This window comes from Oncorhynchus mykiss, chromosome 32, assembly GCF_013265735.2.
Source record: "Oncorhynchus mykiss isolate Arlee chromosome 32, USDA_OmykA_1.1, whole genome shotgun sequence".
Lineage (NCBI taxonomy): Eukaryota > Metazoa > Chordata > Actinopteri > Salmoniformes > Salmonidae > Oncorhynchus > Oncorhynchus mykiss.
Genome location: NC_050572.1, coordinates 35,573,942 through 35,600,699, shown reverse-complemented (window position 1 = coordinate 35,600,699; position 26,758 = coordinate 35,573,942). Strand labels below are relative to the sequence as shown.

The window sequence follows — 26,758 nt, the reverse complement described above, 5'->3', positions numbered from 1 at the left end:
ATTTGTTAATTGAACTAAAATCACCTGTTCAAAATGACACAACTTAACATCAAAGTATTACCATTTCAAAATGAAATTCGCACATTACATCTGAAATGACTGTCTATTAATTTCGTTACAATGATCTAACTATCAATTGATACAACTGCACATCATCAAATTTCATCATCATTCTTTATCAGACGATGTTTCTGTGGTCCCATGTATCACTTTTCTAGACCATGGTTTCAGATTTGATATTACTGTACACTCACCGGCCACTTTATTAGGTACACCCATCTAGTACTGCGTAGGACCCCCTTTTGCCTCCACAACAGCCTCAATTATTTACGGTGTTGTACGTTAAGAGATACCATTCTGTACACCACTGTTTTAAACAGCTGTTATTTGAGCATTTGTGGCCTTTTTGTTTGCTTGAATGAGTCTGGACATTCTCCTCTGACCTCTCTCATTAACAAGGTGTTTTGCCCACAGAACTGCCGCTCACTGAATGTGTTTTGTTTATCGCACCATTCTCTGTAATCTCTAGAGACTGTAGTGTATAAAAATCCCAGGAAGGCAGCTGTTTCTGAGAAGCTGGAATTACCATGTGCGGCATCAACAATCATACCACGGTCAAAGTTTCCTAGATTACGCATCTTGCCCATTCTAATGTTTGGTCAAAAAACATCTTAAGCTCTCTACTCTATATGCTCTATATATTGAGTTGCAGGCAGCCACATGATTCGCTGTTCGAATGTAACCTTCCTTGATGAGCTAAATCAGGTCTGTAGAGCTGATGGCATGACCTATGTCATTGTGTGGGATAATGTCAGGTTCCACCATGCTCAAATGGGGTAAGCATGGTTTCAGGCCCATCCACAATTTACCACCCTGTACTTACCCCCATACTCTCCTTTCCTAAAACCCGATTGAGGAATTTTTCTCCATATGGAGGTGGAAGGTACAGTGGGGAGAACAAGTATTTGATACACTGCTGATTTTGCAGGTTTTCCTACTTACAAAGCATGTAGAGGTCTGTAATTTTTATCATAGGTACACTTCAACTGTGAGAGACGGAATCTAAAACAAAAATCCAGAAAATCACATTGTATGATTTTTAAGTCATTAATTTACATTTTAATGCATGACATAAGTATTTGATACATCAGAAAAACAGAACTTAATATTTGGTACAGAAACCTTTGTTTGCAATTACAGAGATCATACGTTTCCTGTAGTTCTTGACCAGGTTTGCACACATTGCAGCAGGGATTTTGGCCCACTCCTCCGTACAGACCTTCTCCAGATCCTTCAGGTTTCGCTGGGCAATACGGACTTTCAGCTCCCTCCAAAGATTTTCTATTGGGTTCAGGTCTGGAGACTGGCTAGGCCATTCCAGGACCTTGAGATGCTTCTTACGGAGCCACTCTATAGTTGCCCTGGCTGTGTGTTTCGGGTCGTTGCCATGCTGGAAGACCCAGCCACGACCCATCTTCAATGCTCTTACTGAGGGAAGGAGGTTGTTGGCCAAGATCTCGCGATACATGGCCCCATCCATCCTCCCCTCAATACGGTGCAGTCGTCCTGTCCCCTTTGCAGAAAAGCATCCCCAAAGAATGATGTTTCCACCTCCATGCTTCACGGTTGGGAAGGTGTTCTTGGGGTTGTACTCATTCTTCTTCCTCCTCCAAAAACGGTGTGGAGTTTAGACCAAAAAGCTCTATTTTTGTCTCTTCAGACCACATGACCTTCTCCCATTCCTCCTCGGGATCATCCAGATGGTCATTGGCAAACTTCAGACGGGCCTGGACATGCGCTGGCTTGAGCAGGGGGACCTTGCGTGCACTGCAGGATTTTAATCCATGACGGCATAGTGTGTTACTAATGGTTTTCTTTGAGACTGTGGTCCCAGCTCTCTTCAGGTCATTGACCAGGTCCTGCCATGTACTTCCGGCCTGATCCCTCACCTTCCTCATGATCATTGATGCCCCACGAGGTGAGATCTTGCATGGAGCCCCAGACCGAGGGTGATAGACCGTCATCTTGAACTTCTTCCATTTTCTAATAATTGCGCCAACAGTTGTTGCCTTCTGACCAAGCTACTTGCCTATTGTCCTGTAGCCCATCCCAGCCTTGTGCAGGTCTACAATTTTATCCCTGATGTCCTTACACAGCCCTCGAGTCTTGGCCATTGTGGAGAGGTTGGAGTCTGGTTGATTGAGTGTGTGGACAGGTGTCTTTTATACAGGTAACGAGTTCAAACAGGTGCAGTTAATACAGGTAATGAATGGAGAACAGGAGGGCTTCTTAAAGAAAATCTAACAGGTCTGTGAGAGCCGGAATTCTTACTGGTTGGTAGGTGATCAAATACTTATGTCTTGCAATAAAATGCAAATTAATTACTTAAAAATCATACAATGTGAATTTCTGGATTTTTGTTTTAGGTTCTGTCTCTCACAGTTGCAGTGTACCTATGAAAAAATTACAGACCTCTACATGCTTTGTAAGTAGGAAAACCTGCAAAATCGGCAGTGTATCAAAAACTTGTTCTCCCCACTGTATATGATAGGCGCCCTCACGAACAAGCCACCCTTCTCCAGGCCATGGATGACGCATGCAATGACATCACGGCAGACCAGTGTCAGGCCTGGATTCGCCCGAAGATTCTTCCCAAGATGTTTGTCTAATGAAAACATCCATTGTGATGTGGATGAGAACCTGTGGCCAAATCCACAAGACAGAGTTGATGGAAATATAGGACAGGAATCAATCTTTTGTTTTGCTTTTTACAGTAAGCCAGGTGAGGAACACTGCAGTTGACGTTTTACTGTAGTTTTTTATTTTTTTGTAGCTAATTATTTTTGCTTTGATTCAAAGAAACCTATGTTGTGATTTTATTGTATTTCATCAATACATTTCATATTTTGTTCAATGATTCCACTGTGTCTGTAGTATTCTCTCTACTAGTCCTTTTACATTGATGTATTTACATGTATCACATATTTTGTACTACAATATTTAATGATTGTACGAACAACTACACAGTGAAACTATCGGTATCTTGTGTGTGGGTGATCTAAATGAATGTTCCTATGGTATTTCATGATAAATGAGTTATTTGAACCAATGATTCTGCAAGTGCAAGGTTTCTTTAAAGATATGAATTAACAATGCAATGTTTTGAACATTGGACAGCCTGTGTTACAAGTGATGACCGTTTTGAGTTTTGTGTCTAGAGTTTTGAAAAATGACCACAAGGTTCTGAAATTAGTGCCAAAGTGATTGTCAAAAACGGTAAGTTATCCACTGCTCTTCAGTGTGTGTGTGTGTGTGTGTGTGTGTGTGTGTGTGTGTGTGTGTGTGTGTGTGTGTGCGTGTGTGTGTGTGTGCGTGCGTGCGTGCGTGCGTGTGTCGGTGTGTGGGTAACTGTGTTTGTGTACGTGTTCATTATATGGGTGTCACTTTAAGTGCTTGAACTCAACTTGGGTCTTTGCCAATTTCTGCGCTCCACCTCTCTAGCACTTCTGCTGGCCACTTGGAATGCTCAGCCCTCAGTAAAACTAATTTCCCTCTCTCTCTCTGAGCCTGCTGTACTGGTAACTGGACTTACAGGCAATTTCTGTTTTTTTTTGCTGTAGGGAACAGTTAAAGTAGGGTTCTGCCCCAATTAAACAGTTATCTGCCTTGTCAATGTGATGTACATGATGTACAAATACAACATGATGTATTAGACAAATAAGGCAAAACTTTTCATTTTAGTGTCAGTTTAGTGAGGCCCTAAGACAAAATGACAGTGGCTAAAAGTAATCTATTTGGCGTAAACCCAGTCGTTAAAGTGGCACTCCAGTCTTCGTTTCACCTCATTTAACAAAGGCAAATCGCAACAGCTGATCCAGGTAAATCATGACATAGCACCTCTTTTGTTCTCTATTGCTCCCCTATTGTTCCTCAAGCAAGGGGGAAGGCCAATGACAACACGACTTCCCATCAAACCAACTCCTTGAATGCCCTACTCCTTGAAGTTTGTAGTTGTATCTAAAAAAACACTCTTTTGCTAAAAATATGTATTTTTTTACCCTTTAGTGTGTGTATTTCAATATATTTATACTTGGGAAATTGATTTCCAACAGGAAAAGTTCAAAAATCACTGGAGGACTTCTATTACAGCATCATTTTCTCCTAGTCCCTGATTATCAGTCACACCTGCTCTTAAACTTAACTAAATATTCATAATACAACATATGAATATGTTATTTGTCATATTTTTATCATAACTGTTATGTCACATGTTAAAGCTGCATGCTTTTTTTGGTCACTGCTTCCTTATTCAAAACAGGACTGTATCTAGGAACCCGAGAGAATATCTTTTCATAACATTGTTGGGTGTGGTTTAGCAATGGTTTAATTATACAAGTTTGGGTGGTATTGGACGTCAGCAAGACAACCCAAGGCTGTAGCTTCAACAAATAGCCCTTTTGTTAAGAGTTATGTAGTTCAGTTACATTTGCCTGATCTTCTGGTGTTAGTGCTGCACCCACCCTTTACTTGTTGGCCTTTTTACTATACTAGCTCCTTCCTCATTCTAAAAGGAAGATTCAGTACTGTATAATCTTTGGGGATTAGAGACAACCAGGGCACATTTCCTGTGTTTCGTGTATTTATGATAAGTGCTTTAACAATTTTTCCACATAAAACCCAGCCGAATATGTGGGCCAATATAATGTAATGGGAAAACTTTTATAGAATAAACCATTTGTCCTATTTTTACGATGTATCATGCCAACACTTTTTAACAGACCCTCCAGAAGTCTCTGAAGCTCTGAGGAAGGCGTCTGACACGCTGAATTGTAAGCCTATTAGTTTGACCTGGATAAACCTTAAGATCAATGTTGATATCTAATTTCTTCTCTGGGATAGTAATTTTTAAACTGGGGTAAAATGTTTTTTTTTTCTGGCCTCCTGAAAACCTGTTCTTGGCCAATGCCTCTCCGCTTCTATTCTCCTTTGCTTCCCCCTCTGTTTTTTTTAACCTCTCCTGGCTTCCCATTCTATATCTCCCCCTCTTCCTCGGACACAGTGCAGTTGCAGCAGCATTCATACTGATCTCCTGCACCCCAACACTCCCACCTATTTGCTGCCTTACTCTGACACCGGCCTCCTCCCCAACTCTGGAACTCCCTCCCTCTCCATGTCAGAACCTCACAATCCATACACATGTTCAAGTCCTCACATAAGACACACCTCTTCACACAGGCTTACCCGGATTCTCTGTTGTCTTAGCTTTTCTCCTCTGTCTAATTCACTTCCTTGGTTAGTCTGCCATCATGTTAGTGTCCTCCATGGTTAGTCTATCCTTATGTTTAGTGGACTTTCACATACTTGCTTATTTTAATGTGTGATTTTATAGCTTTTTATCTTGCTGATTGTCTTGTGTAAAGTGACTTTGGGTGTCGTGAAAAGCGCTTTAAATAAAATGTATTGTCATTATTCACCCACTCTCTGTGGCACGGTTTGCGAGTACCCTTCACTCTCGCACTCACTTTCTCCCCCTCTCTCTCTCTTCCCCCCCCCCCCCCCCCACCACCACTCACTGCACTGTGAGCTGATTGAAAGCAGCAGCTGCTTTCTCAGTGGCTGTTACCTGAACTGAGGGAGGAAGAGATAGTCGGGGAGAGCCGTCGCCGTGCCAAGGGATGCCAGCTGTCCTATATCGGGAATTCAACAGTGATGGGGACAGCAAGGAGACTGAAAGGCCCTGAGTCTGACCTCTCCACAGCACCCAAAACACAGAATGGACTTCCACAGCATCCTTTGGAATAGGCTCTATAGATTAGAATATGTTGATCATATATTGGGGAATAGCAATATGCACATCATCACATCTTTGTGATGCTGGAGATGAGATACATCAATGTTTACATTGTTGTTGACTGTTCTTTTGAAACAGAGTGACTGAAATGTTGTAAAAAAAAACCATGCAGAGTAATTTTTATCACTATTTGTCATAAAGCACAGTCACTGACTAGGGTATGGGGAAAAGGAAATGTAGAATGTAGAACTGCAATCACAGTTACATCACCCAACTTTGATGCAGTGTTATTGAATTTAACATTGTTTTTGGACTGGGTGGGCAACACATAGGCCTACAGCAAGGAGAGTTTTAGCATGCAATTTACTATATTTATTGGAGAATTTGATTGATATGATTATTATGAGAAAGCACTCAGCATTACAATGTGAATGGAGAATCTATCAGGACTCCCTCACACTTATTGATCACTGTATTCACTCACCTTAGCCTGGTCGGAACCTCTTTTGAACCTGAATGTGTGTGAGATGTGCTGAAGGTGCCTTCCAGGTCATTGAAACAATGAGTCTGGGTCTCCCTTCTCAGTGCACTGTTTGAGTGCAAATCTCTGAATTTGAATACTCTTGTTCTACTGATTGGGTCTCCTAGAATCAATACTAGGAATTGCCTTTGTGTCTAGTGTAGCCTGCTCCTAAAGTAATAATCCAAGACAGTTTATAGTCAACTGAGAAAACTGTATAATCTAATTATAGTAGGTCTAGAGTAAACTGACTAAATAACAAAATATGACATGACAATTGTCAATGCTATGTACTCATGTTGAAACCAAATTGATGAAATAATGTCATTTCATTTCCAGAAAGCAGGTTTAAATAATCTCACTCAGGGTTATGAGACAATGGGGATTGGTTTGTTGAGATATCTAATCCAACTCAATATACAGTGGGGTAATCTACTTTCAGATTTTAATTAAACTCTTGTCAGTTGAGTTATTCAATGAGTCTCTGGTCATTTTTTTCTCGTGCCAATAAAGAGTGTACTTGACCACATGTGGTTATTTAGTAAATGTATAAATTACCTAGCTATATTGTTTTTAGACCATTTGATTGAATCAGAAAGGATTTCGTTCAAAATTGGAAAATGTTTCAAACATCATGACGTACCACGACAGACGGGCATAGTTTTTCGCTGAATTGTGTGTGATTTGAGGGTTCGAGTAGGGAGGGGGAAGGGAAGCGGGGACGCAACCCAGTCTAGCCACCTCCCAGTGTATAAAAACTCAAACTCAACCAGCATTCTTTCTCTTTTTGTTACCTGGGTAGGGGCATCAGCAGTGGTCGAGTGAGCGCACAGTAACACCGGTAAGCGCGTTTATCTTATTTAACCTCTAGTGGTTTCAAAAACAGGCCTAACATGTTAGCACGTTGGTTTTTATAACTTGTTAGACACATTGCGAAATCGTAAGCTATTTCAGATTGTCCACACCATTAAGTACTATGTTTCAATTTAAAGTGACTTTGATGTGGTAGGGGGATGCTTTAACGTTACTCTTTAAGTTACCTTATAAAGTGGTGATTTGGTTTAATTGAACTTCAAGATATATTTTGCCGGGGGGAAAAAAACGTTTTCAATTGGGGGAGGGGGAACTGGGGGGGAAACAAAGGATACTACAGCAGTGGCCTGTGAGCATGAGTAGGTAGCTAAATGGAATGTCTTCCATGATCTGAACAACTGCACGTAAACCCAGGCGACTTGTCTAGTAGGGATAAATTCCTTCTGGATATTTGGAGTTCTTTCTGTAACTCTATACGACGTGGCCTGGAAGCAACACGTGTCGCTTTTGGCCCATGGCCGACTGAGGCCTAACAGTACGTGATCGTAACTCACTCACCCTTTTCCGGAAGAGTTTAACGACGAAGTCAGCTGACAGCATACTATTATTATTATTTTTTTCTTTCGATATAATTTTAATGGGATGTGGACAGTGATTTGATGGTCCATCGACAAACGTTCGAATGCATAGTCTGAGTGACCCGTTGTTTTTAATGCTGCAGCCTTGTTCCCCAAGCAAATTGTTACACTAACGTTAATGTTCATTGTTATTAAGTGGGATCTCTGCTCATTTTATTTCAGAAACTAATTAAGCAACCATGGGAAAGGAAAAGATCCACATTAACATCGTGGTCATTGGCCATGTCGACTCCGGCAAGTCAACCACCACAGGCCATCTGATCTACAAGTGCGGAGGCATTGACAAGAGAACCATTGAAAAGTTCGAGAAGGAAGCAGCTGAGGTAAGCGGTTTTTCTGGTTGTTGGAGCTTTCTGTTCTGGTTACATTACTTTGGATCAAAGATGGCGACCACGGCATGTTTTTTTTTAAACTAGTGAAGCCGGCAGGGTGTGGGTAACGAGTGCGCGCATGTGGGACGGTGCTTGCGCAGGCCTAGTGTCGGATAATGACGATGCACTTTGTGTAATGGCGGCTGAGGACTTTATAGCGGTCGTGGCTAGGATACAGTTTACATATTTACATAAAAAATACATATATATATTTTTTTAACTTAACCCTTTCCCTAACCTTGACATACGTCTAACCTGCTGCAGACAAAAGCTATCCCATCTAGGCAACATTGGTATAAAGCATTCTCTACATTTCAGATATTGCATACATCAGGATCTGTTAAGTTATGCAAATTATGTGGGCCTGTTTCCCAAATCCAATCTAGGCCTAACCCTAAATGAGCTACTTGCTCACTATACATTTTTGCTGTGTAGTATTACTTACCGGTAAAATGAATTATTGAACATAATGTGCCTTTCCTCTAATTTTAGATGGGCAAGGGCTCTTTCAAGTATGCCTGGGTGCTGGACAAGCTGAAGGCTGAGAGGGAGCGTGGTATCACCATTGACATTTCTCTGTGGAAGTTTGAGACCGGCAGGTACTACGTCACAATCATTGATGCCCCTGGACACAGAGATTTCATCAAGAACATGATCACTGGTACCTCTCAGGTAATTGGGGGGCGGGGGCAGTGCAATCAGAATATACTGTAAACCTGACCAACTAAGGTGATAGATGAACAAGTGTGTTGGGCTGACATGACTTGTCCCCCCCCCCCCCAGGCTGATTGCGCTGTGCTGGTTGTTGCTGGTGGTGTGGGTGAGTTTGAGGCTGGTATCTCCAAGAACGGCCAGACCCGTGAGCACGCTCTCCTCGCCTACACTCTGGGAGTGAAACAGCTCATTGTTGGCGTCAACAAGATGGACTCTACTGAGCCCCCCTACAGCCAGAAGCGGTTTGAGGAGATCCAGAAGGAGGTCACCACCTACATCAAGAAGATTGGCTACAACCCTGCCACTGTCGCTTTTGTGCCCATCTCTGGTTGGCATGGGGACAACATGCTGGAAGCCAGTGCCAATGTGAGTAGCCTATCCTCAGTGCATTCTACTACATTGAAAGTCTCACCCCGTCACTTGCGTATTATGTCATGCTTTGTACATAAACAGAAATTCTCCTATTCTAGATGGGCTGGTTCAAGGGATGGAAGGTCGAACGTAAGGATGGTAACGCCAACGGTGTGACTCTGCTGGAGGCCCTGGACTCAATCCTGCCCCCCTCCCGCCCCACAGACAAGCCCCTTCGTCTGCCCCTCCAGGATGTCTACAAAATCGGCGGTAAGAACCAGTCCTAGACTTCATGATTGTATATAGGCTGTATTTGCTTCTGCTCTTGATCGTTAATCTATTCTCCCCTGGTTTCCCATCAGGTATTGGAACAGTACCCGTGGGCCGTGTGGAGACTGGCACCCTGAAGGCCGGTATGATCGTCACCTTCGCCCCCGCTAATGTCACCACTGAGGTGAAGTCTGTGGAGATGCACCACGAGACCCTGGAATCGGCCATGCCTGGTGACAATGTTGGCTTCAACGTCAAGAACGTGTCCGTCAAGGATATCCGTCGTGGCAACGTGGCTGGAGACAGCAAAAACGACCCCCCAATGGAGGCCGGCACCTTCACCGCTCAGGTAGGCATGCTGTTTAAAATTGTTGGGTGGGTGAGCTGTCCTTCCCTTGACAATTTAATTGTTTTCATGCTCTAATCGACCATGTCTTGTTTTTACAGGTCATCATCCTGAACCACCCTGGCCAGATCTCCCAGGGCTATGCCCCTGTACTGGATTGCCACACTGCTCACATCGCCTGCAAGTTCAGCGAGCTCAAGGAGAAGATCGACCGTCGTTCCGGCAAGAAACTTGAGGATGCCCCCAAGTTCCTGAAGTCTGGAGACGCTGCCATCGTTGACATGATCCCCGGCAAGCCCATGTGTGTGGAGAGCTTCCAGGAATACCCTCCTCTTGGTAAGTAATCCACAAGCCCTCCTACCAAAGACATTGTTCCTTTTTAAAAGGTCTTCTATGCTTGGAATAGGCCTCGTTCCTAATTTTCTCTTTCCCTCAGGTCGTTTCGCTGTGCGTGACATGAGGCAGACTGTTGCTGTTGGTGTCATCAAGGCCGTCGACAAGAAGGCTGCCTCCAGCGGCAAGGTCACCAAATCTGCCGTTAAGGCTGGTAAAAAGTGAATTCTCCTCCCACAGGATGTCCCTCGGGTGGTGGGGTCTGCAGCCCTGCATCCTGCGGAGTCTCGAAACCTGAGCTCTATACTTAAGGACTGGTTAATGCTGATTAAAACCCATCGTAAAAGTTTTCGCAGGAAAAGAACCCAACGCAGATACACTTTGTCACATGACTGACAGTGCCTCTTTCAGTTATATTTGAGTTAATGGTTGAGAACTACACCTGTTTGATGCCACAATTAAATTGGAAGAAAGCTGCTGGTAACTAATAAAGGTCTTTTAAATGTCTTGACCAAAAAGCTTGCTCTGTCGTTTTCCTTAATCCTTGTTCTTGATGTAGTTGAGTGGGAGCTGTGCCATAGGGTAGAACAAGTGCAGCACTGTATCTAACTTAGTCTTTGCAGCTGTTTTGACACAAGCTATCCCTGACTGCTGCAAGGCTGTGCCCAGTGATGGTTTTTGCCAGCCAATCACCTAGGTGGGGTTACACTGGCATAACCAATGGCACTTTATTTCTCGTGACACCAGGGCTGTAGCGCCCGCCTCCCACTACACCGGTATAAAAAGAGATGTGGGCTCATATTCTGTCCTTTTTCTCCGGTCTAAAGCAGGAATACCCGTTGTCTGTATTGTTTCAGGTTAGTGAAGAAAATGCTCATTTCAGGATGTAATTGTTATGTAGCTACACTAATTACCTCAATACTGCTACACTTAAATTGCAGCATGGTTATGAAATTGGCAGCGCAGCCTCTTTTGGGGCGCATGATTTTGGGACCGGTCTGATTTGTACAAAATGACTGCTTTTTTAAATTTGGGGTCTGTCTCATTGCAGACACTTCAAGTTCAATGAGTAATTTAATTTCGTTCATGGGTAACGAAGTTTAACAATTGCTGTAATATAGCCTAGATAGAATTGAGAAGTCGGCTGTGCACGACTGCCTTCACGGCCATAAAGCGGGTGTCGTTGATTTGCCTCAACATGGCCGGCTTGCTAGTCTTATGACTGAACATGGAGGGCGGTGGGAGGGGAATGATTTGTGGATAGCACATGGTGCATGAGTCAGGGGCGCCTATCGGCAATCTGTCGAATTCATCACTTGATTACACTAATTTCTACTCCTGCAGCCATGTCGGCCATATGTGTATTTTGTGTAAATAAAATTGTACATCGGTAGTTATGTCGGTCTCCTTTTCATCAGTAAATCATGGGAAAGGAAAAGATCCACATCAACATTGTGGTCATTGGCCATGTCGACTCCGGAAAGTCAACCACCACAGGTCATCTGATCTACAAATGCGGAGGCATTGACAAGAGAACCATTGAAAAGTTCGAGAAGGAAGCCGCTGAGGTATGTTTGGGAGCCCAGGCATTTTCTAGGAATTCTGAGTTGGCTAATGTTGCTATGAATTGCGACGTTCTGTAACGGGTGTGGTTAGAAGAGAAAATCCTTCAACTGATCGCTTTGACACGAGCGCCATCTACTGTACTAAATGTATTGTCAGTTGTGGCCATTGTGCGCTACTTGCAAATCGCATATATTGACGTTAAACTGATTAAAATGTTATTTAAATCTAATCTATTTTGTCAGTGCATTATGACGAGTATTGGGGAACACTCAAACAAATGAATGTTGGCAAATGGGATTGAGTGACCAGTTTGACTTAAATATGGATTATTTTTAATGGGGCAGATTTATTGCTCAGCTAGCAGAAGTTTATCTGAGTAAGCAGACATTTTTGGAGTAATTTTGTTGGGATGGATCGTCAATTTGCAATTCACGAGTAATACTGTTGTAAATAGATTAAATTCTTAATTTGTGTTTGCATTTCATTAACTGACAAATTAGTACAAAATGATCAGACCTTTGTAGTAGGTGTAATTGGATCGATTTGAACTGTGTAGACATCTTCAGTGCAATAAAAGCAAACTTTTCTTTGTGTGTGTAGATGGGCAAGGGCTCTTTCAAGTATGCCTGGGTGCTGGACAAGCTGAAGGCTGAGAGGGAGCGTGGTATCACCATCGACATTTCCCTGTGGAAGTTCGAGACCGCCAAGTACTACGTCACAATCATTGATGCCCCTGGACACAGAGACTTTATCAAGAACATGATCACTGGTACCTCTCAGGTAAAGACGAGCTTTAATGTCCAATCTGTTTCCTAACTGAAAGAATCTATCAGTAGTGGCATTTTACCACAAGGTTTGGCGTGTCAATATCTATGACTTCATCTTCTCAGGCTGATTGCGCTGTGTTGATTGTTGCTGGTGGTGTGGGTGAGTTTGAGGCTGGAATCTCCAAGAACGGCCAGACCCGTGAGCACGCTCTCCTCGCCTACACTCTGGGAGTGAAGCAGCTCATTGTTGGCGTCAACAAGATGGACTCTACTGAGCCCCCCTACAGCCAGAAGCGGTTTGAGGAGATCCAGAAGGAGGTCAGCACCTACATCAAGAAGATTGGCTACAACCCTGCCACTGTCGCCTTTGTGCCCATCTCTGGATGGCATGGGGACAACATGCTGGAGGCTAGCCCCAACGTGAGTAGCCCATCCACACACGATACACTAAACCACAGCAGTGTAGGTCTAGGTGGTTATATGCGTAAATTATTAGGGCTGGAACTTTATAATAGGATTAACTCTTGACAGGTAAGTAAGTCTGTGTAATTTTGATCTTGTTTCTTCTGTTTGCCATTGCAGATGGGCTGGTTCAAGGGATGGAAGGTCGAACGTAAGGAGGGTGGCGCTAGCGGTGTGACCCTTCTGGAGGCTCTGGACTCTATCCTGGCCCCCTCCCGCCCCACTGACAAGCCCCTCCGTCTGCCCCTGCAGGACGTCTACAAAATCGGGGGTAAGAACCAGTCATAGATCAATATGTTTGAATGTACTGGTTATTTTCTTTAGACATGAATGGGTATGTGTCTTGTGGTTAAATACTTGTTTCCCATCAGGTATTGGAACAGTACCCGTGGGCCGTGTGGAGACTGGCACCCTGAAGGCCGGTATGATCGTCACCTTCGCCCCCGCTAATGTCACCACTGAGGTGAAGTCTGTGGAGATGCACCACGAGACCCTGGAAGCGGCTCTACCCGGTGACAATGTTGGATTCAACGTCAAGAACGTGTCCGTCAAGGATATCCGTCGTGGCAACGTGGCTGGAGACAGCAAGAATGACCCCCCAATGGAGGCCGGCAACTTCACCGCTCAGGTGAGAGATGGAACTAATTTTCAATGTCGTTTTTGGAAAGATAATACTAATATTTTAAGTCTACTTTACTACATGTCTCGTTTCTGGCCATAAATTAGCACTTTCATAAACACATTTTTTTTAAAGTGCACTTTTTAAATTCAGTTTTGCCACGTACCAACCCCCTTTCACTGTAGGTCTAGAGTCCAGCCCATCCTTACCCAAACTTTACCCCAATCTTCAGGTCATCATCCTGAACCACCCCGGCACCATCTCCCAGGGCTATGCCCCCGTGCTGGATTGCCACACCGCTCACATCGCCTGCAAGTTCAGCGAGCTCAAGGAGAAGATCGACCGTCGTTCCGGCAAGAAGCTTGAGGACAACCCCAAAGCCCTGAAATCTGGAGACGCCGCCATCATTGTCATGGTGCCAGGAAAGCCCATGTGTGTGGAGAGCTTTGCCGCCTACCCTCCCCTTGGTGAGTCACACACGAACGCCTAATGATGACGATTATGGGTTACGTGTTACGTGGGGGTTCCCATAACTGTATAGGACACTTCTGGGTAATGCAGCCTTTTGGTGTTGAAAGAATTCTCCACACATTTACTGTTGCATTGCTTGTAAGATGGTGAAGAGATCTTACTGGTCTCAACCTTGCAATGTCACTTACAAAAACAGTGAAGTAGGAACCTCAATGACTTCTGGAATATGCTGACACTCCATTTAGCAAAACCACACAAAAAATCGTTCAGACCCGTCCAGTAACCATTTCTCTTAACTGTTGCAGGTCGTTTTGCCGTGCGCGACATGAGACAGACCGTTGCCGTTGGTGTCATCAAGGCCGTTGACAAGAAGGCTGCCAGCACTGGCAAGGTGACCAAGTCTGCCATTAAGGCCACCAAAGCCAAATGAATTCCTGCTCCAGACATCCAGCAACAACAAGGCGTGTCACCGGCATCCCATCCTGCAGTGTCTCAGAACCTGAGCTCTCTACTCAAGGACTGGCTAATGCTAATAAAAACCCATCGTAAAAGTTTTCGCAGGAAAGGAAAGCAAATGTTCGAAGAATAATGCTTTTCGGGGAAATTATGATAAAACCAAAAATAAAAAAACATGAACATTAACTGCCAAAACGCTGCTGTTTCTTGTTTCTCATAAGCCAAACGCTGAATCAGTTACTGTTGGATACATACTGGTATCTATCATGAAATTATATGTTGTGTTAGAATATGAAAATAAAGTCTGATTTCTGTTGCTGTGAAACATTGAGCTAGTTGTCAGATTTTGGATTGATTTGCTGAAAACGTTCCATTGGTTTACAATATTGACTACAAACAGAAAATAATACCTATCAATTTCTTTGGGGAATATTCAATAGATATGATTCACTGCCTCGGTTTTTCTCATTTGAGTTACTTCAGAAATGTAAGTGCTGGTGCTAAACATGTCAATACTGTAAATGCATACTTTCAGAAAAGTGTCTGCCCTGTAGGAAATTGTACATCAGTAAATTTCGTCTACTGTTAAATTATGGGGTTGTTACTGAAAGATAAACTAATTGCCAGTGTTTTTTTCCCCTTCTTAATATTAAAGCTTTCGCACAAAATGGCAAGCTTTCACGAACCTAGTAGAGAATAATATTTTTATGACGGTACCTATACAATCCTCTCGTGAAAACCTCTTACAGTTTTACGTTCAGTATCAACCCGTCACCCGTCATCCACTGCTAAAAAGACAAAGGAGGGGCAATGCTCTTTTATCTTTCATTTATAATGTGACATCATACTTGGGAAATAGAAAGCGAAAATGGGAATAGTGGCAGGAAACGGGGATATGCTGTCACAGAGAGAAGGAACACAGTAAGTGAGCCGACACGGAGAAGAGCAAAAGCGACGTCTCAGTCTGTCACCCTACCAAGCTGATATTTGTGACAAAGACGGCAATAGCAGGTAAATCTTCACAACCCGTGTAACATTTCACAATGGTTGAATGATTATTTAACAATCGGTCCTGGATTATGAATAAAATGTCACAAACCAGGTTGTCTTGAGTAACATGTAGCCTGGGCTGGGGTCATTGTGGTTCGGGTAAGGTCTTGGAAACAACAATTGTGTTAATTCCTCATGGCAGGACCTCAGCATTACTTTCATTGTACTAAAATTACATCAAATTTAGTAATTTATTATGATCTCTGTGGTGCTATGTTTATAAGCACCCACTAAAGGTTGAGTGAGGTAGGTTTTTATTATTGAGCAGTCCTATCCCATATACATTCAACCTAGAAGGAAGAGGATATTCTAATTATATTTATGTCATACTTGCAGATATAGTTTCTCTGAATTGATTTGTGTTTGTGTGCATTGATCAAAGTAGAAAGATGAACAGAAGCACACCTCAGAGGGGATCATCCTCCAGGAGACAGAGCTCAGTTCCATCCACACCCTCTGGAGAGCATCAGACAACTCCACCACTCAGAAGGACCCCATCCACCCCCATCGACCTCCAACCTAGCCTGGGCAGAGAGGCAGAGGAGGGTGGGTTTCTGGACGGAGATGGAGGTAGCCCTATAGAGGACTCTCAGACTGGGGCATTGCTGGGTCTGGATGATGGAAATGCCAGTACCCCAGCCACACTAACCTCACACCTCCCTAGGCAGAGACCACACCTGGCAGGTAATAGCATGTTAGACCTGCTCGCTTCAATGCTATTGTTGATTGTCCTCATCTGATGTGTGTATCAGTGTATGTTAAAGATGCTAAGACAATCAGTAACATGTTATGTTCATTAATCTAGCTAGAATTGACATTCTGAGTTGAGTGAGTTTTTTGCCTCTGAGACAGAAAGATGTCTTGTAGATGAAGTTCATGTGTGCATAATCCTGTAAAACAGTTTGAAAATTACACCATTCATGCTTCAATACTATGCTCATCTGAGACAGTCCAGCCAATACATCAATCTGCCCACAGCCAAGATCCCCAAACCAGGGGACGAGCTGGCCCCTATCTCCCCAGAGCTGGCCCGTTGGATCAGGCTTCGGGCCCAGGACCTTAAGCTCCGCCAGAGTGACCGGCAGTGGGCCGTGGACCTGGTCAACCATCTCCGGGAAAGCCTGCTGGTCTTCCTCAAGAACAGTGACGAGCAGCCCTACTTCCAGTCAGCCTCTGTGCTCAGCAGTGGTTCATACTACGAGATGGTCAAGGTAACTCACACCATGAGACGGGATATGTCTCTGGCTGGCAGCTCATTTAAAACACATGAACCCAACAGCAAATTATCCACATTTCCACTTAAGGTGTGTTTAAAAAAATATGGATTAACATTAACCCTGAGTGACTGATTAGGCAGTATCGATGAGCCAATACTGCAATATGTCTGCCTGTCCTGCATTACCGGTAAATCTCTTACCCCCTCACCAATGCCCCACCTTAACACTGATAGGAATGTTTGCTGTCCGTCAATTCTTTCCACGAACATATACAGCAAAAACAAATCCTCACCTCAAACATATACAGTTGAAGTCAGAAGTTTACATACACCTTAGCCAAATACATTTAAACTCAGTTTTTCACTATTCCTGACATTTAATCCTAGTAAAAATTGCCTTTAAATTGTTTAACTTGGGTCAAATGTTTTGGGTAGCCTTCCACAAGCTTCCCACAATAAGTTGGGTGAATTTTGGCCCATTCCTCCTGGCAGAGCTGGTGTAACGGAGTCAGGTTTGTAGGCCTCCTTGCTCGGACACTCTTTTTCAGTTCTGCCCACAACTTTTCTATATAATTGAGGTCAGGGCTTTGTGATGGCCACTACCTTGACTTTGTTGTCCTCAAGCCATTTTGCCACAACTTTGGAAGTATGCTTGAGGTCATTGTCCATTTGGAAGACCCATTTGCGACCAAGCTTTAACTTCCTGACTGATGTTTTGAGATGTTGCTTCAATATATCCACATCATTTTCCTACCTCATGATGCCATCTATTTTGTGAAGTGCACCAGTCCCTCCTGCAGCAAAGCATCCCCACAACATGATGCTGCCACCCCTGTGCTTCACGGTTGGGATGGTGTCTTTTGGCTTGCAAGCCTCCTCCCTCATGTGGTACCCTTCCTGCAGGCTCATCCTGAGATGACCCTCCAGCATGACAATGCCACCAGCCATACTGCTCGTTCTGTGTGGGATTTCCTGCAAGACAGAAATGTCAGTGTTCTGCCATGGCCAGCTGGGACCTGTTGGATCAGAGGGTGAGGGCTAGGGCCATTCCCCCCAGAAATGTCATGGAACTTGCAGGTGCCTTGGTGGAAGAGTGGGGTAACATCTCACAGCAAGAACTGGCAAATCTGGTGCAGTCCATGAGGAGGAGATGCACTGCAGTGCGTAATGCAGCTGGTGGCCGCACCAAATACTGACTGTTACTTTTGATTTTGACCCCCCCTTTATTCAGGGACACATTGCTCAATTTCTGTTAGTTACATGTCTGTGGAACTTGTTCAGTTTATGTCTCAGTTGTTGAATCTTAGGTTCATACAAATATTTACACATGTTAAGTTTGCTGAAAATAAACATAGTTGACAGTGAGAGGACGCTTCTTTTTAAAAACTTTTGTACCTGTTTCCTCCAGCATATTCACAAGGTCCTTCGCTGTTGTTCTGCGATTGATTTGCACTTTTCGCACCAAAGTACGTTCATCTCTAGGAGACAGACCGCGTCTCCTTCCTGAGCGGTATGACTGCCGTGGTCCCATGGTGTTTATACTTGCACACTATTGTTTGTACTGATGAACGTGGTACCTTCAGGCATTTGGAAATTGCTCCCAAGGATAAACCAGACTTATGGAGGTCTACATTTTTTTTCTGAGGTCTTGGCTGATTTCTTTTGATTTCCCATGATCTCAAGCAAAGAGGCACTGAGATTGAAGGTAGGTCTTGAAATACATCCACAGGTACATCTCCAATTGGCTCAAATGATGTCAATTAGCCTATCAGAAGCTTCTAAAGCCAAGACATCATTTTGGGGAATTTTCCAAGCTGTTTAAAGGCATAGTCAACTTAGTTTATGTAAACTTCTGACCCACTGGAATTGTGATACAGTGAATTAGTGAAATTATCTCTCTGTAAACAATTTTTGGAAAAATGACTTGTGTCATGCACAAAGTCCTAACCGACTTGCCAAAACTATAGTTTGTTAAGAAGAAATTTGTGGAGTGGTTGAAAAACAAGTTTTAATGACTCCAATCTAAGTGTATGTAAATTTCCGACTTCAACTGTAGTATCACATACTGTACATAATAAGGAAATATGACATGCAAACATGGAGGTCCTTGTTCTTCTTGTGTTGAATGTCAAGTGTTGCTGTTTGTGAGTTCATCTGGGTCAGTCAAACCTGCCCTTTTCATTCAGTGAGTATACTTTACTTTTATTATAATCCTGTGAATGAAACAAAATAGTATATAAATAGTAAATTGTACTTGTTGCCATTGTGTGCCAACAGATACTCAACCCAAATGAGTTTGACATGATGCTGAAGCTCCAGTCTCCTTCCCGCCTCAAAATGACTGAGCTGGACCAATACCACGGCCTCTTCTACGAAGTCGCCCTATCCCGATCAACCCGTTCCCACATACGGTCTTTCCTTTTGGACGATGGGGTCACCATCTCAGCCAGCAAGATCATAAGTGAAATGCACCGTCTGGTCCGCAAGTTCATCAGCACCTACAGAGGTGTGGTAACTGGTCTATATTCACCTGAGAGTATACGAATGCAGTCATACAAATGAGAACATACCCATACTGTATATCTTGTACAATTGGTTTGTCTGTAGATGCTATGTTGTTGAGGGGTCAATATGATTATTTGAGCCTTTGAGGTCAGTGGTCGTAGTCCACATCTCCAACCACCTGGGGCATTGTTTTGTCTAAATATGACATGACGTTGCCTGTATGCTTTTGTGTGTTCTTTGATCACCAGTGCCTGGAAATAGCTGGCGTTGGGTTGTGAATAGGAAGCGTCCAAACTCACCAGCGGTGACCCTTTCCCTGTTGGAGGTGGATAATGGGAAACAGGAACTACTTTCTGTGGATGTGGTGCCCGCCCTGGAAGTGCCCTCCTCACAGGGCTGGCCTCTGGCTGCCCGCGCCGGCCCAGATGTGGACAACTGGCTGGGGAAGAAGACCCGGCGCTCTCTCACCCACCAAACTTGCTTCTTTGTGCCCAAGAAACCCCCGGGACGAAACCTTAGTGAGGCAGCTAAAGGTGTGTGGAACATTGTTGTTTTGTGCCAGAGCCATAGGTGCATGACTCTGGATGTGTATAGTTTTTGTGACAGATACATGATTGATACACTGAATGTGAATGATATTTTCCCTTTGATTGAAATGTTGCTGCTTTGTCTCCTGCAGAGAGTTGGAGGATTTCCTTTTCTCACATAGAAAAGGAACTGATCAAGACTCATGGGAACAAGAGGACCTGCTGTGAGACCTCTGCCACCAAGTGCTGCCGGTCAGAATTCACTTTACAACACCGTTTACTATCACCTGTGACTCATTTAGCCCTAATACTGAACAAACACCTTTATGTGAAGTGATTGATATTATGAACAAAACCTCCCTTTCTCTCCTCCTCTCGTTTAGTAAGCAGTGCTTCAAGCTCCTTAAGTGCCTGATCGAGGGACTGAAGCAACGCTACCCTCAAGAGCTGGATGCTCTGTGCTCCTACCACGGGAAGACAGCCTTCCTACACACCCTCTCGATCAGGGCCCAGGACTCCCTGTGGACGCCCCGTCAGCTGCCTGCCTGCTTCATGCACCTCCTAAGGGCCCTGGAGGGCCACGCAAGAAGTGGTCTGCTCCCCCATTTCTTTGTCCCCACCTCCAACCTCTTTGCCCCACCAACCTTCCCGCGCAAAGCTTTGGTGTTTCTGATTGAGGCTCTGGAGGACCAGAGGAGACAGGGGCTTCCCCTTTTAATGCCCCCGGCTCCTGCCCCACCACTGGCAGTACACTCCCACAGTGACTCCCAGCCCCAGCTTTCCCCTGTTGTACAGCAGACTCCTGTTATCCAGTATCCTGTCATCCTGCCACCCCAAGTTGTTGAGATGAAATCCTTTGAGCAAATGTTCAAAATTGTGGCTTTGGTTATGGTTCTTGTCTATGTTTGTTACCTCCTGTAGAGGTGTCTGTCCTGCCCATCGGTGGTAGGAAGGTGGCAGAGACAGTACAGCAGATGATCTACAACAGATGGTGGTAAAATGACATGCAGTTGTAGAAAATGGTATGCCATTTTGAAACAGTATAACATAGGATAGGATTCCAGATTTGTATTTCTCTCTAAATCATGTCTTTGCTCTAGACAAACACAATGAAACATTTAGCCCAAAAGTAAAAATGTTGTATTTGTATATACAGTGCATTCGGGAATGATTCAGGCCCCTTCCTTTTTCCAGGTTTTTTTATGCTGCAGCCTTATTCTAAACTGTTCCTCATTAATCTACACACAATACCCCACAATGACGAAGCGAAAACAGGTTTTTAGAACTGTATAAAAAAATAACAAACAGACCTTTTGCTATGATTCTCGAAATTGAGCTCAGGTGCATCCTGTTTCCATTGATCATCCTTTATATGTTTCTACAACTTGATTGGAGTCCACCTGTGGTAAATTCAGTTGATTGGACATGATTTGGAAAGTAACACACCTGTTTATACAGTGCCTTGCGAAAGTATTCGGCCCCCTTTGCGACCTTTTGCCACATTTCAGGCTTCAAACATAAAGAATCAACAACAAGTGGTGTGTGAAGAATCAACAACAAGTGGGACACAATCATGAAGTGGAACGACATTTATTGGATATTTCAAACTTTTTTAACAAATCAAAAACTGAAAAATTGGGCGTGCAAAATTATTCAGCCCCCTTAAGTTAATACTTTGTAGCGCCACCTTTTGCTGCGATTACAGCTGTAAGTCGCTTGGGGTATGTCTCTATCAGTTTTGCACATCGAGAGACTGAAATGTTTTCCCATTCCTCCTTGCAAAACAGCTCGAGCTCAGTGAGGTTGGATGGAGAGCATTTGTGAACAGCAGTTTTCAGTTCTTTCCACAGATTCTCGATTGGATTCAGGTCTGGACTTTGACTTGGCCATTCTAACACCTGGATATGTTTATTTTTGAACCATTCCATTGTAGATTTTGCTTTATGTTTTGGATCATTGTCTTGTTGGAAGACAAATCTCCGTCCCAGTCTCAGGTCTTTTGCAGACTCCATCAGGTTTTCTTCCAGAATGGTCCTGTATTTGGCTCCATCCATCTTCCCATCAATTTTAACCATCTTCCCTGTCCCTGCTGAAGAAAAGCAGGCCCAAACCATGATGCTGCCACCACCATGTTTGACAGTGGGGATGGTGTGTTCAGCTGTGTTTTTTTTTACGCCAAACATAACGTTTTGCATTGTTGCCAAAAAGTTCAATTTTGGTTTCATCTGACCAGAGCACCTTCTTCCACATGTTTGGTGTGTCTCCCAGGTGGCTTGTGGCAAACTTTAAATGACACTTTTTATGGATATCTTTAAGAAATGGCTTTCTTCTTGCCACTCTTCCATAAAGGCCAGATTTGTGCAATATACGACTGATTGTTGTCCTTTGGACAGAGTCTCCCACCTCAGCTGTAGATCTCTGCAGTTCATCCAGAGTGATCATGGGCCTCTTGGCTGCATCTCTGATCAGTCTTCTCCTTGTATGAGCTGAAAGTTTAGAGGGACGGCCAGGTCTTGGTAGATTTGCAGTGGTCTGATACTCCTTCCATTTCAATATTATCGCTTGCACAGTGCTCCTTGGGATGTTTAAAGCTTGGGAAATATTTTTGTATCCAAATCCGGCTTTAAACTTCTTCACAACAGTATCTCGGACCTGCCTGGTGTGTTCCTTGTTCTTCATGATGCTCTCTGCGCTTTTAACGGACCTCTGAGACTATCACAGTGCAGGTGCATTTATACGGAGACTTGATTACACACAGGTGGATTGTATTTATCATCATTAGTCATTTAGGTCAACATTGGATCATTCAGAGATCCCCACTGAACTTCTGGAGAGAGTTTGCTGCACTGAAAGTAAGGGGGCTGAATAATTTTGCACGTCCAATTTTTCAGTTTTTGATTTGTTAAAAAAGTTTGAAATATCCAATAAATGTCGTTCCACTTCATGATTGTGTCCCACTTGTTGTTGATTCTTCACAAAAAAATACAGTTTTATATCTTTATGTTTGAAGCCTGAAATGTGGCAAAAGGTCGCAAAGTTCAAGGGGGCCGAATACTTTCGCAAGGCACTGTATAAGGTCCCACAGTTGACAGTGCATGTTAGAGCAAAAACCAAGCCATGAGGTCAAAAGAATTGTCCAAGGAGCACCGAGACAGGTACCAAAAAATGTCTGCAGCTTTGAAGGTCTCCAAGAACACAGTGGCCTCCATCATTCTTAAATGGAAGTAGTTTGGAACCACCAAGACTCTTCCTAGAGCTGGCCGCCAGGCCAAACTGAGCAATCGGGGGAGAAGGGCCTTGGTCAGGGAGGTGACCAATAACCTGATGGTCACTCCGACAGAGCTCCAGAGTTCCACTGTGGCGATGGGAGAACCTTCCAGAAGGAAAACCATCTCCGCAGCACTGCCCCAATCAGGCCTTTATGGTAGAGTGGCCAGGTGGAAGCCACTCTTCAGTAAAAGGCACATGATTCTCTGGTCTGATGAAACCAAGATTGAACTCTTTGGCCTGAATGCCAAGTGTCACATCTGGAAGATAACTTGGTCCCTTCCCTACCGGAGAGCATAGTGGTGGCAGCATCATGCTGTGGGGATGTTTTTCAGCACCAGAGACTGGGTGACTAGTCAGCATTGAGGGAAAGATCAACAGAGCAAAATACAATGAGATCCTTGATGAAAACCTGATCCAGAGCGCTCAGGACCTGACTGTGGCGAAGGTTCAGCTTCCAACAGGACAACGACCCTGAGCACACAGACAACGCAGGAGTGGATTTGGGACAAGTCTCTGAAGGTCCTTGAGTGGCCCAGCCAGAGCCCGGACTTGAACCCGATCTAACATCTGCACAGAGACCTGAAAATAGCGAAGCTCCCCATCCAACCTGGCAGAGCTTGAGAGGATCTGGGAGAAACTCTCCAAAGACAGTTGTGCCCAGCTAGTAGTGTCATACCCAAGAAGACTTGAGGCTGTAATCGCTGCCAAAGGTGCTTCAAGAAAGTACTGAGTAAAGGGTCTGAATACTTAAGTACCGACCAATCTAAAGACTAGAGCTGCCGCTTTCAAGGAGCGGGACACTAATCCGGACGCTTATAAGAAATCCTGCTATGCACTCAGATGAACCATCAAACAGGCAAAGTGTCAATACAGAACTAAGATTGGATCCTACTACACCGGCTCTGACGCTCGTCAGATGTGGCAGGGCTCACAAACTATTACGGACTACAAAGGGAAACTCAGCCGCAAGCTGCCCAGTGACGTGAGCCTACCAGACAGTCTAAATGCCTGTTATGCTCGCTTTGAGGCAAGCAACACTGAAGCATGCATGAGAGCACCAGCTGTTCCGGATGACTGTGTGAGCGAGACCTTTAAACAGGTCAACATTTACAAGGCCACAGGGCCAGACGGGTTACCAGGACATGTACTCAGAGCGTGCGCTGCCAACTGGCAAGTGTCTTCACTGATATTTTCAATCTCTCCCTGACCGAGTCTGTAGTACCTACATGTTTCAAGCAGACCGCCATAGTTCCTGTGCACAAGAAAGCGAAGGTAACCTGCCTAAATGACTACTGCCCCATAGCACTCACGTCGGTAGCCATGAAGTGCTTTGAAAGGCTGGTCATGGCTCACATCAACACCATCATCCTGGAAACCCTAGACCCACTCCAATTTGCATACCGCCCCAACAGATCCACAGATTACTTAATCTCAATCGCACTCCACACTGCCCTATTCCACCTGGACAAAATTAATAACTATGTGAGAATGCTGTTCATTGACTACAGCTCAGCGTTCACCACTGTAGTGCCCACAAGCTCATCACCAAGCTAAGGACCCTGGGACATAACACCTCCCTCTGCAACTGGATCCTGGACTTCCTGACAGGCCGCCTCCAAGCTGTAAGGGTAGGCAACAACACATTTGCCACGCTGATCCTCAACACGGGGGGACCCTCAGGGGTGCGTGCTTAGTCCTCTCCTGTACTCCCTGTTCAACCACGACTGTGTGGCCAAGCACGACTCCAACACCATCATTAAGTTTGCTGACAACACAACAGTGGTAGGCCTGATCACCAACAACGATGAAACAGCCTATAGGGAGGAGGTCAGAGACCTGGCAGTGTGGTGACAGGACAACAACCTCTCAACGTGAGCAAGACAAAGGAGATGATCGTGGACGACAGGAAAAGGAGGGCTGAACAGGCCCCCATCCACATCGACGGGGCTGTAGTGGAGTAGGTTGAGAACTTAAATTTCCTTGGTGTTCACGTCACCAACAAACTATTATGGTCCAAATACACCAAGAAAGTGGTGAAGAGACCACGACAATGCCTTTTCGCCCTCAAGAGATTGAAAAGATTTGGCATGGGTCCACAGACCATCAAAAAGTTCCACAGCTGCACCATCGAGAGCATCCTGACTGGTTGCAACACCACCTGGTATGGCAACTGCTCGGTATCCGACCGTAAGGTCAAGGGAAGCCAGTTTGGATTTGGCTTTACACCAATCACAAGCCAAACATCATTTACAGAAAAAACTTGTTGCATCTTCTTGTGTCGTTGTCCTCCGGTGGCTAGCTAGCTTGCTAAAATGATCGCTTTCTTAAATTAGCCATGGATGGAGATAGGGATTTGGACTTGTGGTTTTACTTAATTCTCTGTACTGGCCAATGATTATAATGGTGATTCTGATCTAACCATAAATTCATACATTGTGCCCCTGGCCTGAGAGGATGGAAGTTCAATATGTAGCTAGATGTAGTAGGCTAATGTTAAGAAACTAGCCTGTCGCGTTGTTGCCCATGAAAGGAAGTTAGGCTAGCGAGGAAGCATTTTAACCAGGAACCTTAGGACATCAAATACTAAAGTGTGATCTGCAGTGGCGATTTTAGCATGTAAATCTTGGTGGGGCAAAAAAATAATAAACGCATGCCAGCAAAGCAACAACACTAAACAATACATTAATTGCACTATAACGGTGACAAACAGTGCCCACAAACTGTTTAAATAAAGCTATCCCAACAGCAGAGCTTTCTTTTCACCACCATGGAGTGAAACCTTACCACTATTACATCTGGCTATCAGTGGAGCCTTGTCTGGCAGCGAAACAGTTCATTCAGCCTAATTTACTTTCTTAAAAAAAAAAATAGCTGATATGGGTGACTTGCTTAAAAATGTGTTTTCTACTGACAATTGAGATGTACAGACTGTAAGGGGACGACGAGCAGATACGGGGCAATCTGTCATTTCAATTAAGACATTAACGAGGACGGACGTAGTCAATATAACTATTTCTTCAGCACTTTAAACGTACAGCAACAGAATTCAGAACATGGGCCATTCTTACATTATTCTCCCTGTACACCAAGTCAGAACCGTAGGATAAATAATAGCTGATATGGGTGACTTGCTTAAAAATGTGTTTTCTACTGACAATTGAGATGTACAGACTGTAAGGGGACGACGAGCAGATACGGGGCAATCTGTCATTTCAATTAAGACATTAACGAGGACGGACGTAGTCAATATAACTATTTCTTCAGCACTTTAAACGTACAGCAACAGAATTCAGAACATGGGCCATTCTTACATTATTCTCCCTGTACACCAAGTCAGAACCGTAGGATAAATAAAGGGGGTATATAGAGTGCATTCTGAAATTGTATTCAGACCCCTTCCCTTTTTTCACATTTTTTACGTTACAGCCTTCTTCTAAAATGTATTTTGTTTTTAATTGTCCTCATCAATACCCCATAATGACAAAGCGAAAACAGGTTTTTCCATTTTTTATTTTGAATACATTTGCAAATATTTCTAAAAACCTGTTTTTGCTTTGCCATTATTGGGTATTGTGTGTAAATTGATGAGGAAAAAAACTATTTAATACATTTTCCGAATGCGCTGTAAGCAGACAATGAAAGGTTTTATAATATTCAATGCTTACATTTCTCTAAAATAGGCTACTGGCCACTTAGTAATGG

General features: G+C 43.9%; 3 protein-coding genes across 4 annotated transcripts; all 3 read left to right on the top strand.

The window, feature by feature from the left end:
* Positions 1 to 7,114: 7,114 nt before the first annotated feature.
* LOC100136004 (elongation factor EF1 alpha) lies at positions 7,115 to 10,656 on the top strand. The gene is given in 8 exon segments (NM_001124339.1): positions 7,115 to 7,152; positions 7,925 to 8,085; positions 8,626 to 8,805; positions 8,917 to 9,213; positions 9,318 to 9,468; positions 9,561 to 9,817; positions 9,916 to 10,150; positions 10,251 to 10,656. Coding segments are annotated over 7 exon segments (1,386 nt in total). The 5' UTR covers positions 7,115 to 7,152; positions 7,925 to 7,941; the 3' UTR covers positions 10,373 to 10,656.
* Positions 10,657 to 10,859: 203 nt separating this feature from the next.
* On the top strand, positions 10,860 to 14,819 carry LOC110489285 (elongation factor 1-alpha). The gene is made up of 8 exons (XM_021561980.2): positions 10,860 to 11,004; positions 11,566 to 11,715; positions 12,314 to 12,493; positions 12,604 to 12,900; positions 13,063 to 13,213; positions 13,314 to 13,570; positions 13,794 to 14,028; positions 14,338 to 14,819. Exons 2-8 carry the CDS (start codon positions 11,572 to 11,574, stop codon positions 14,460 to 14,462), a joined length of 1,389 nt encoding a protein of 462 aa, XP_021417655.1. The 5' UTR covers positions 10,860 to 11,004; positions 11,566 to 11,571; the 3' UTR covers positions 14,463 to 14,819.
* Positions 14,820 to 15,169: 350 nt separating this feature from the next.
* LOC110489275 (cyclic GMP-AMP synthase) lies at positions 15,170 to 21,096 on the top strand. Of its 2 annotated transcripts, none has more exons than XM_021561960.2 (7): positions 15,170 to 15,499; positions 15,924 to 16,222; positions 16,517 to 16,749; positions 19,032 to 19,260; positions 19,508 to 19,792; positions 19,939 to 20,038; positions 20,170 to 21,096. In XM_021561960.2, exons 2-7 carry the CDS (start codon positions 15,928 to 15,930, stop codon positions 20,705 to 20,707), a joined length of 1,680 nt encoding a protein of 559 aa, XP_021417635.1. In that variant the 5' UTR covers positions 15,170 to 15,499; positions 15,924 to 15,927; the 3' UTR covers positions 20,708 to 21,096. The 2 variants fall into 2 exon arrangements, with proteins under 2 accessions (XP_021417635.1, XP_021417633.1); XM_021561958.2 differs by having other exon boundaries at positions 15,921 to 16,222.
* The last annotated feature ends 5,662 nt before the right edge of the window (positions 21,097 to 26,758 follow it).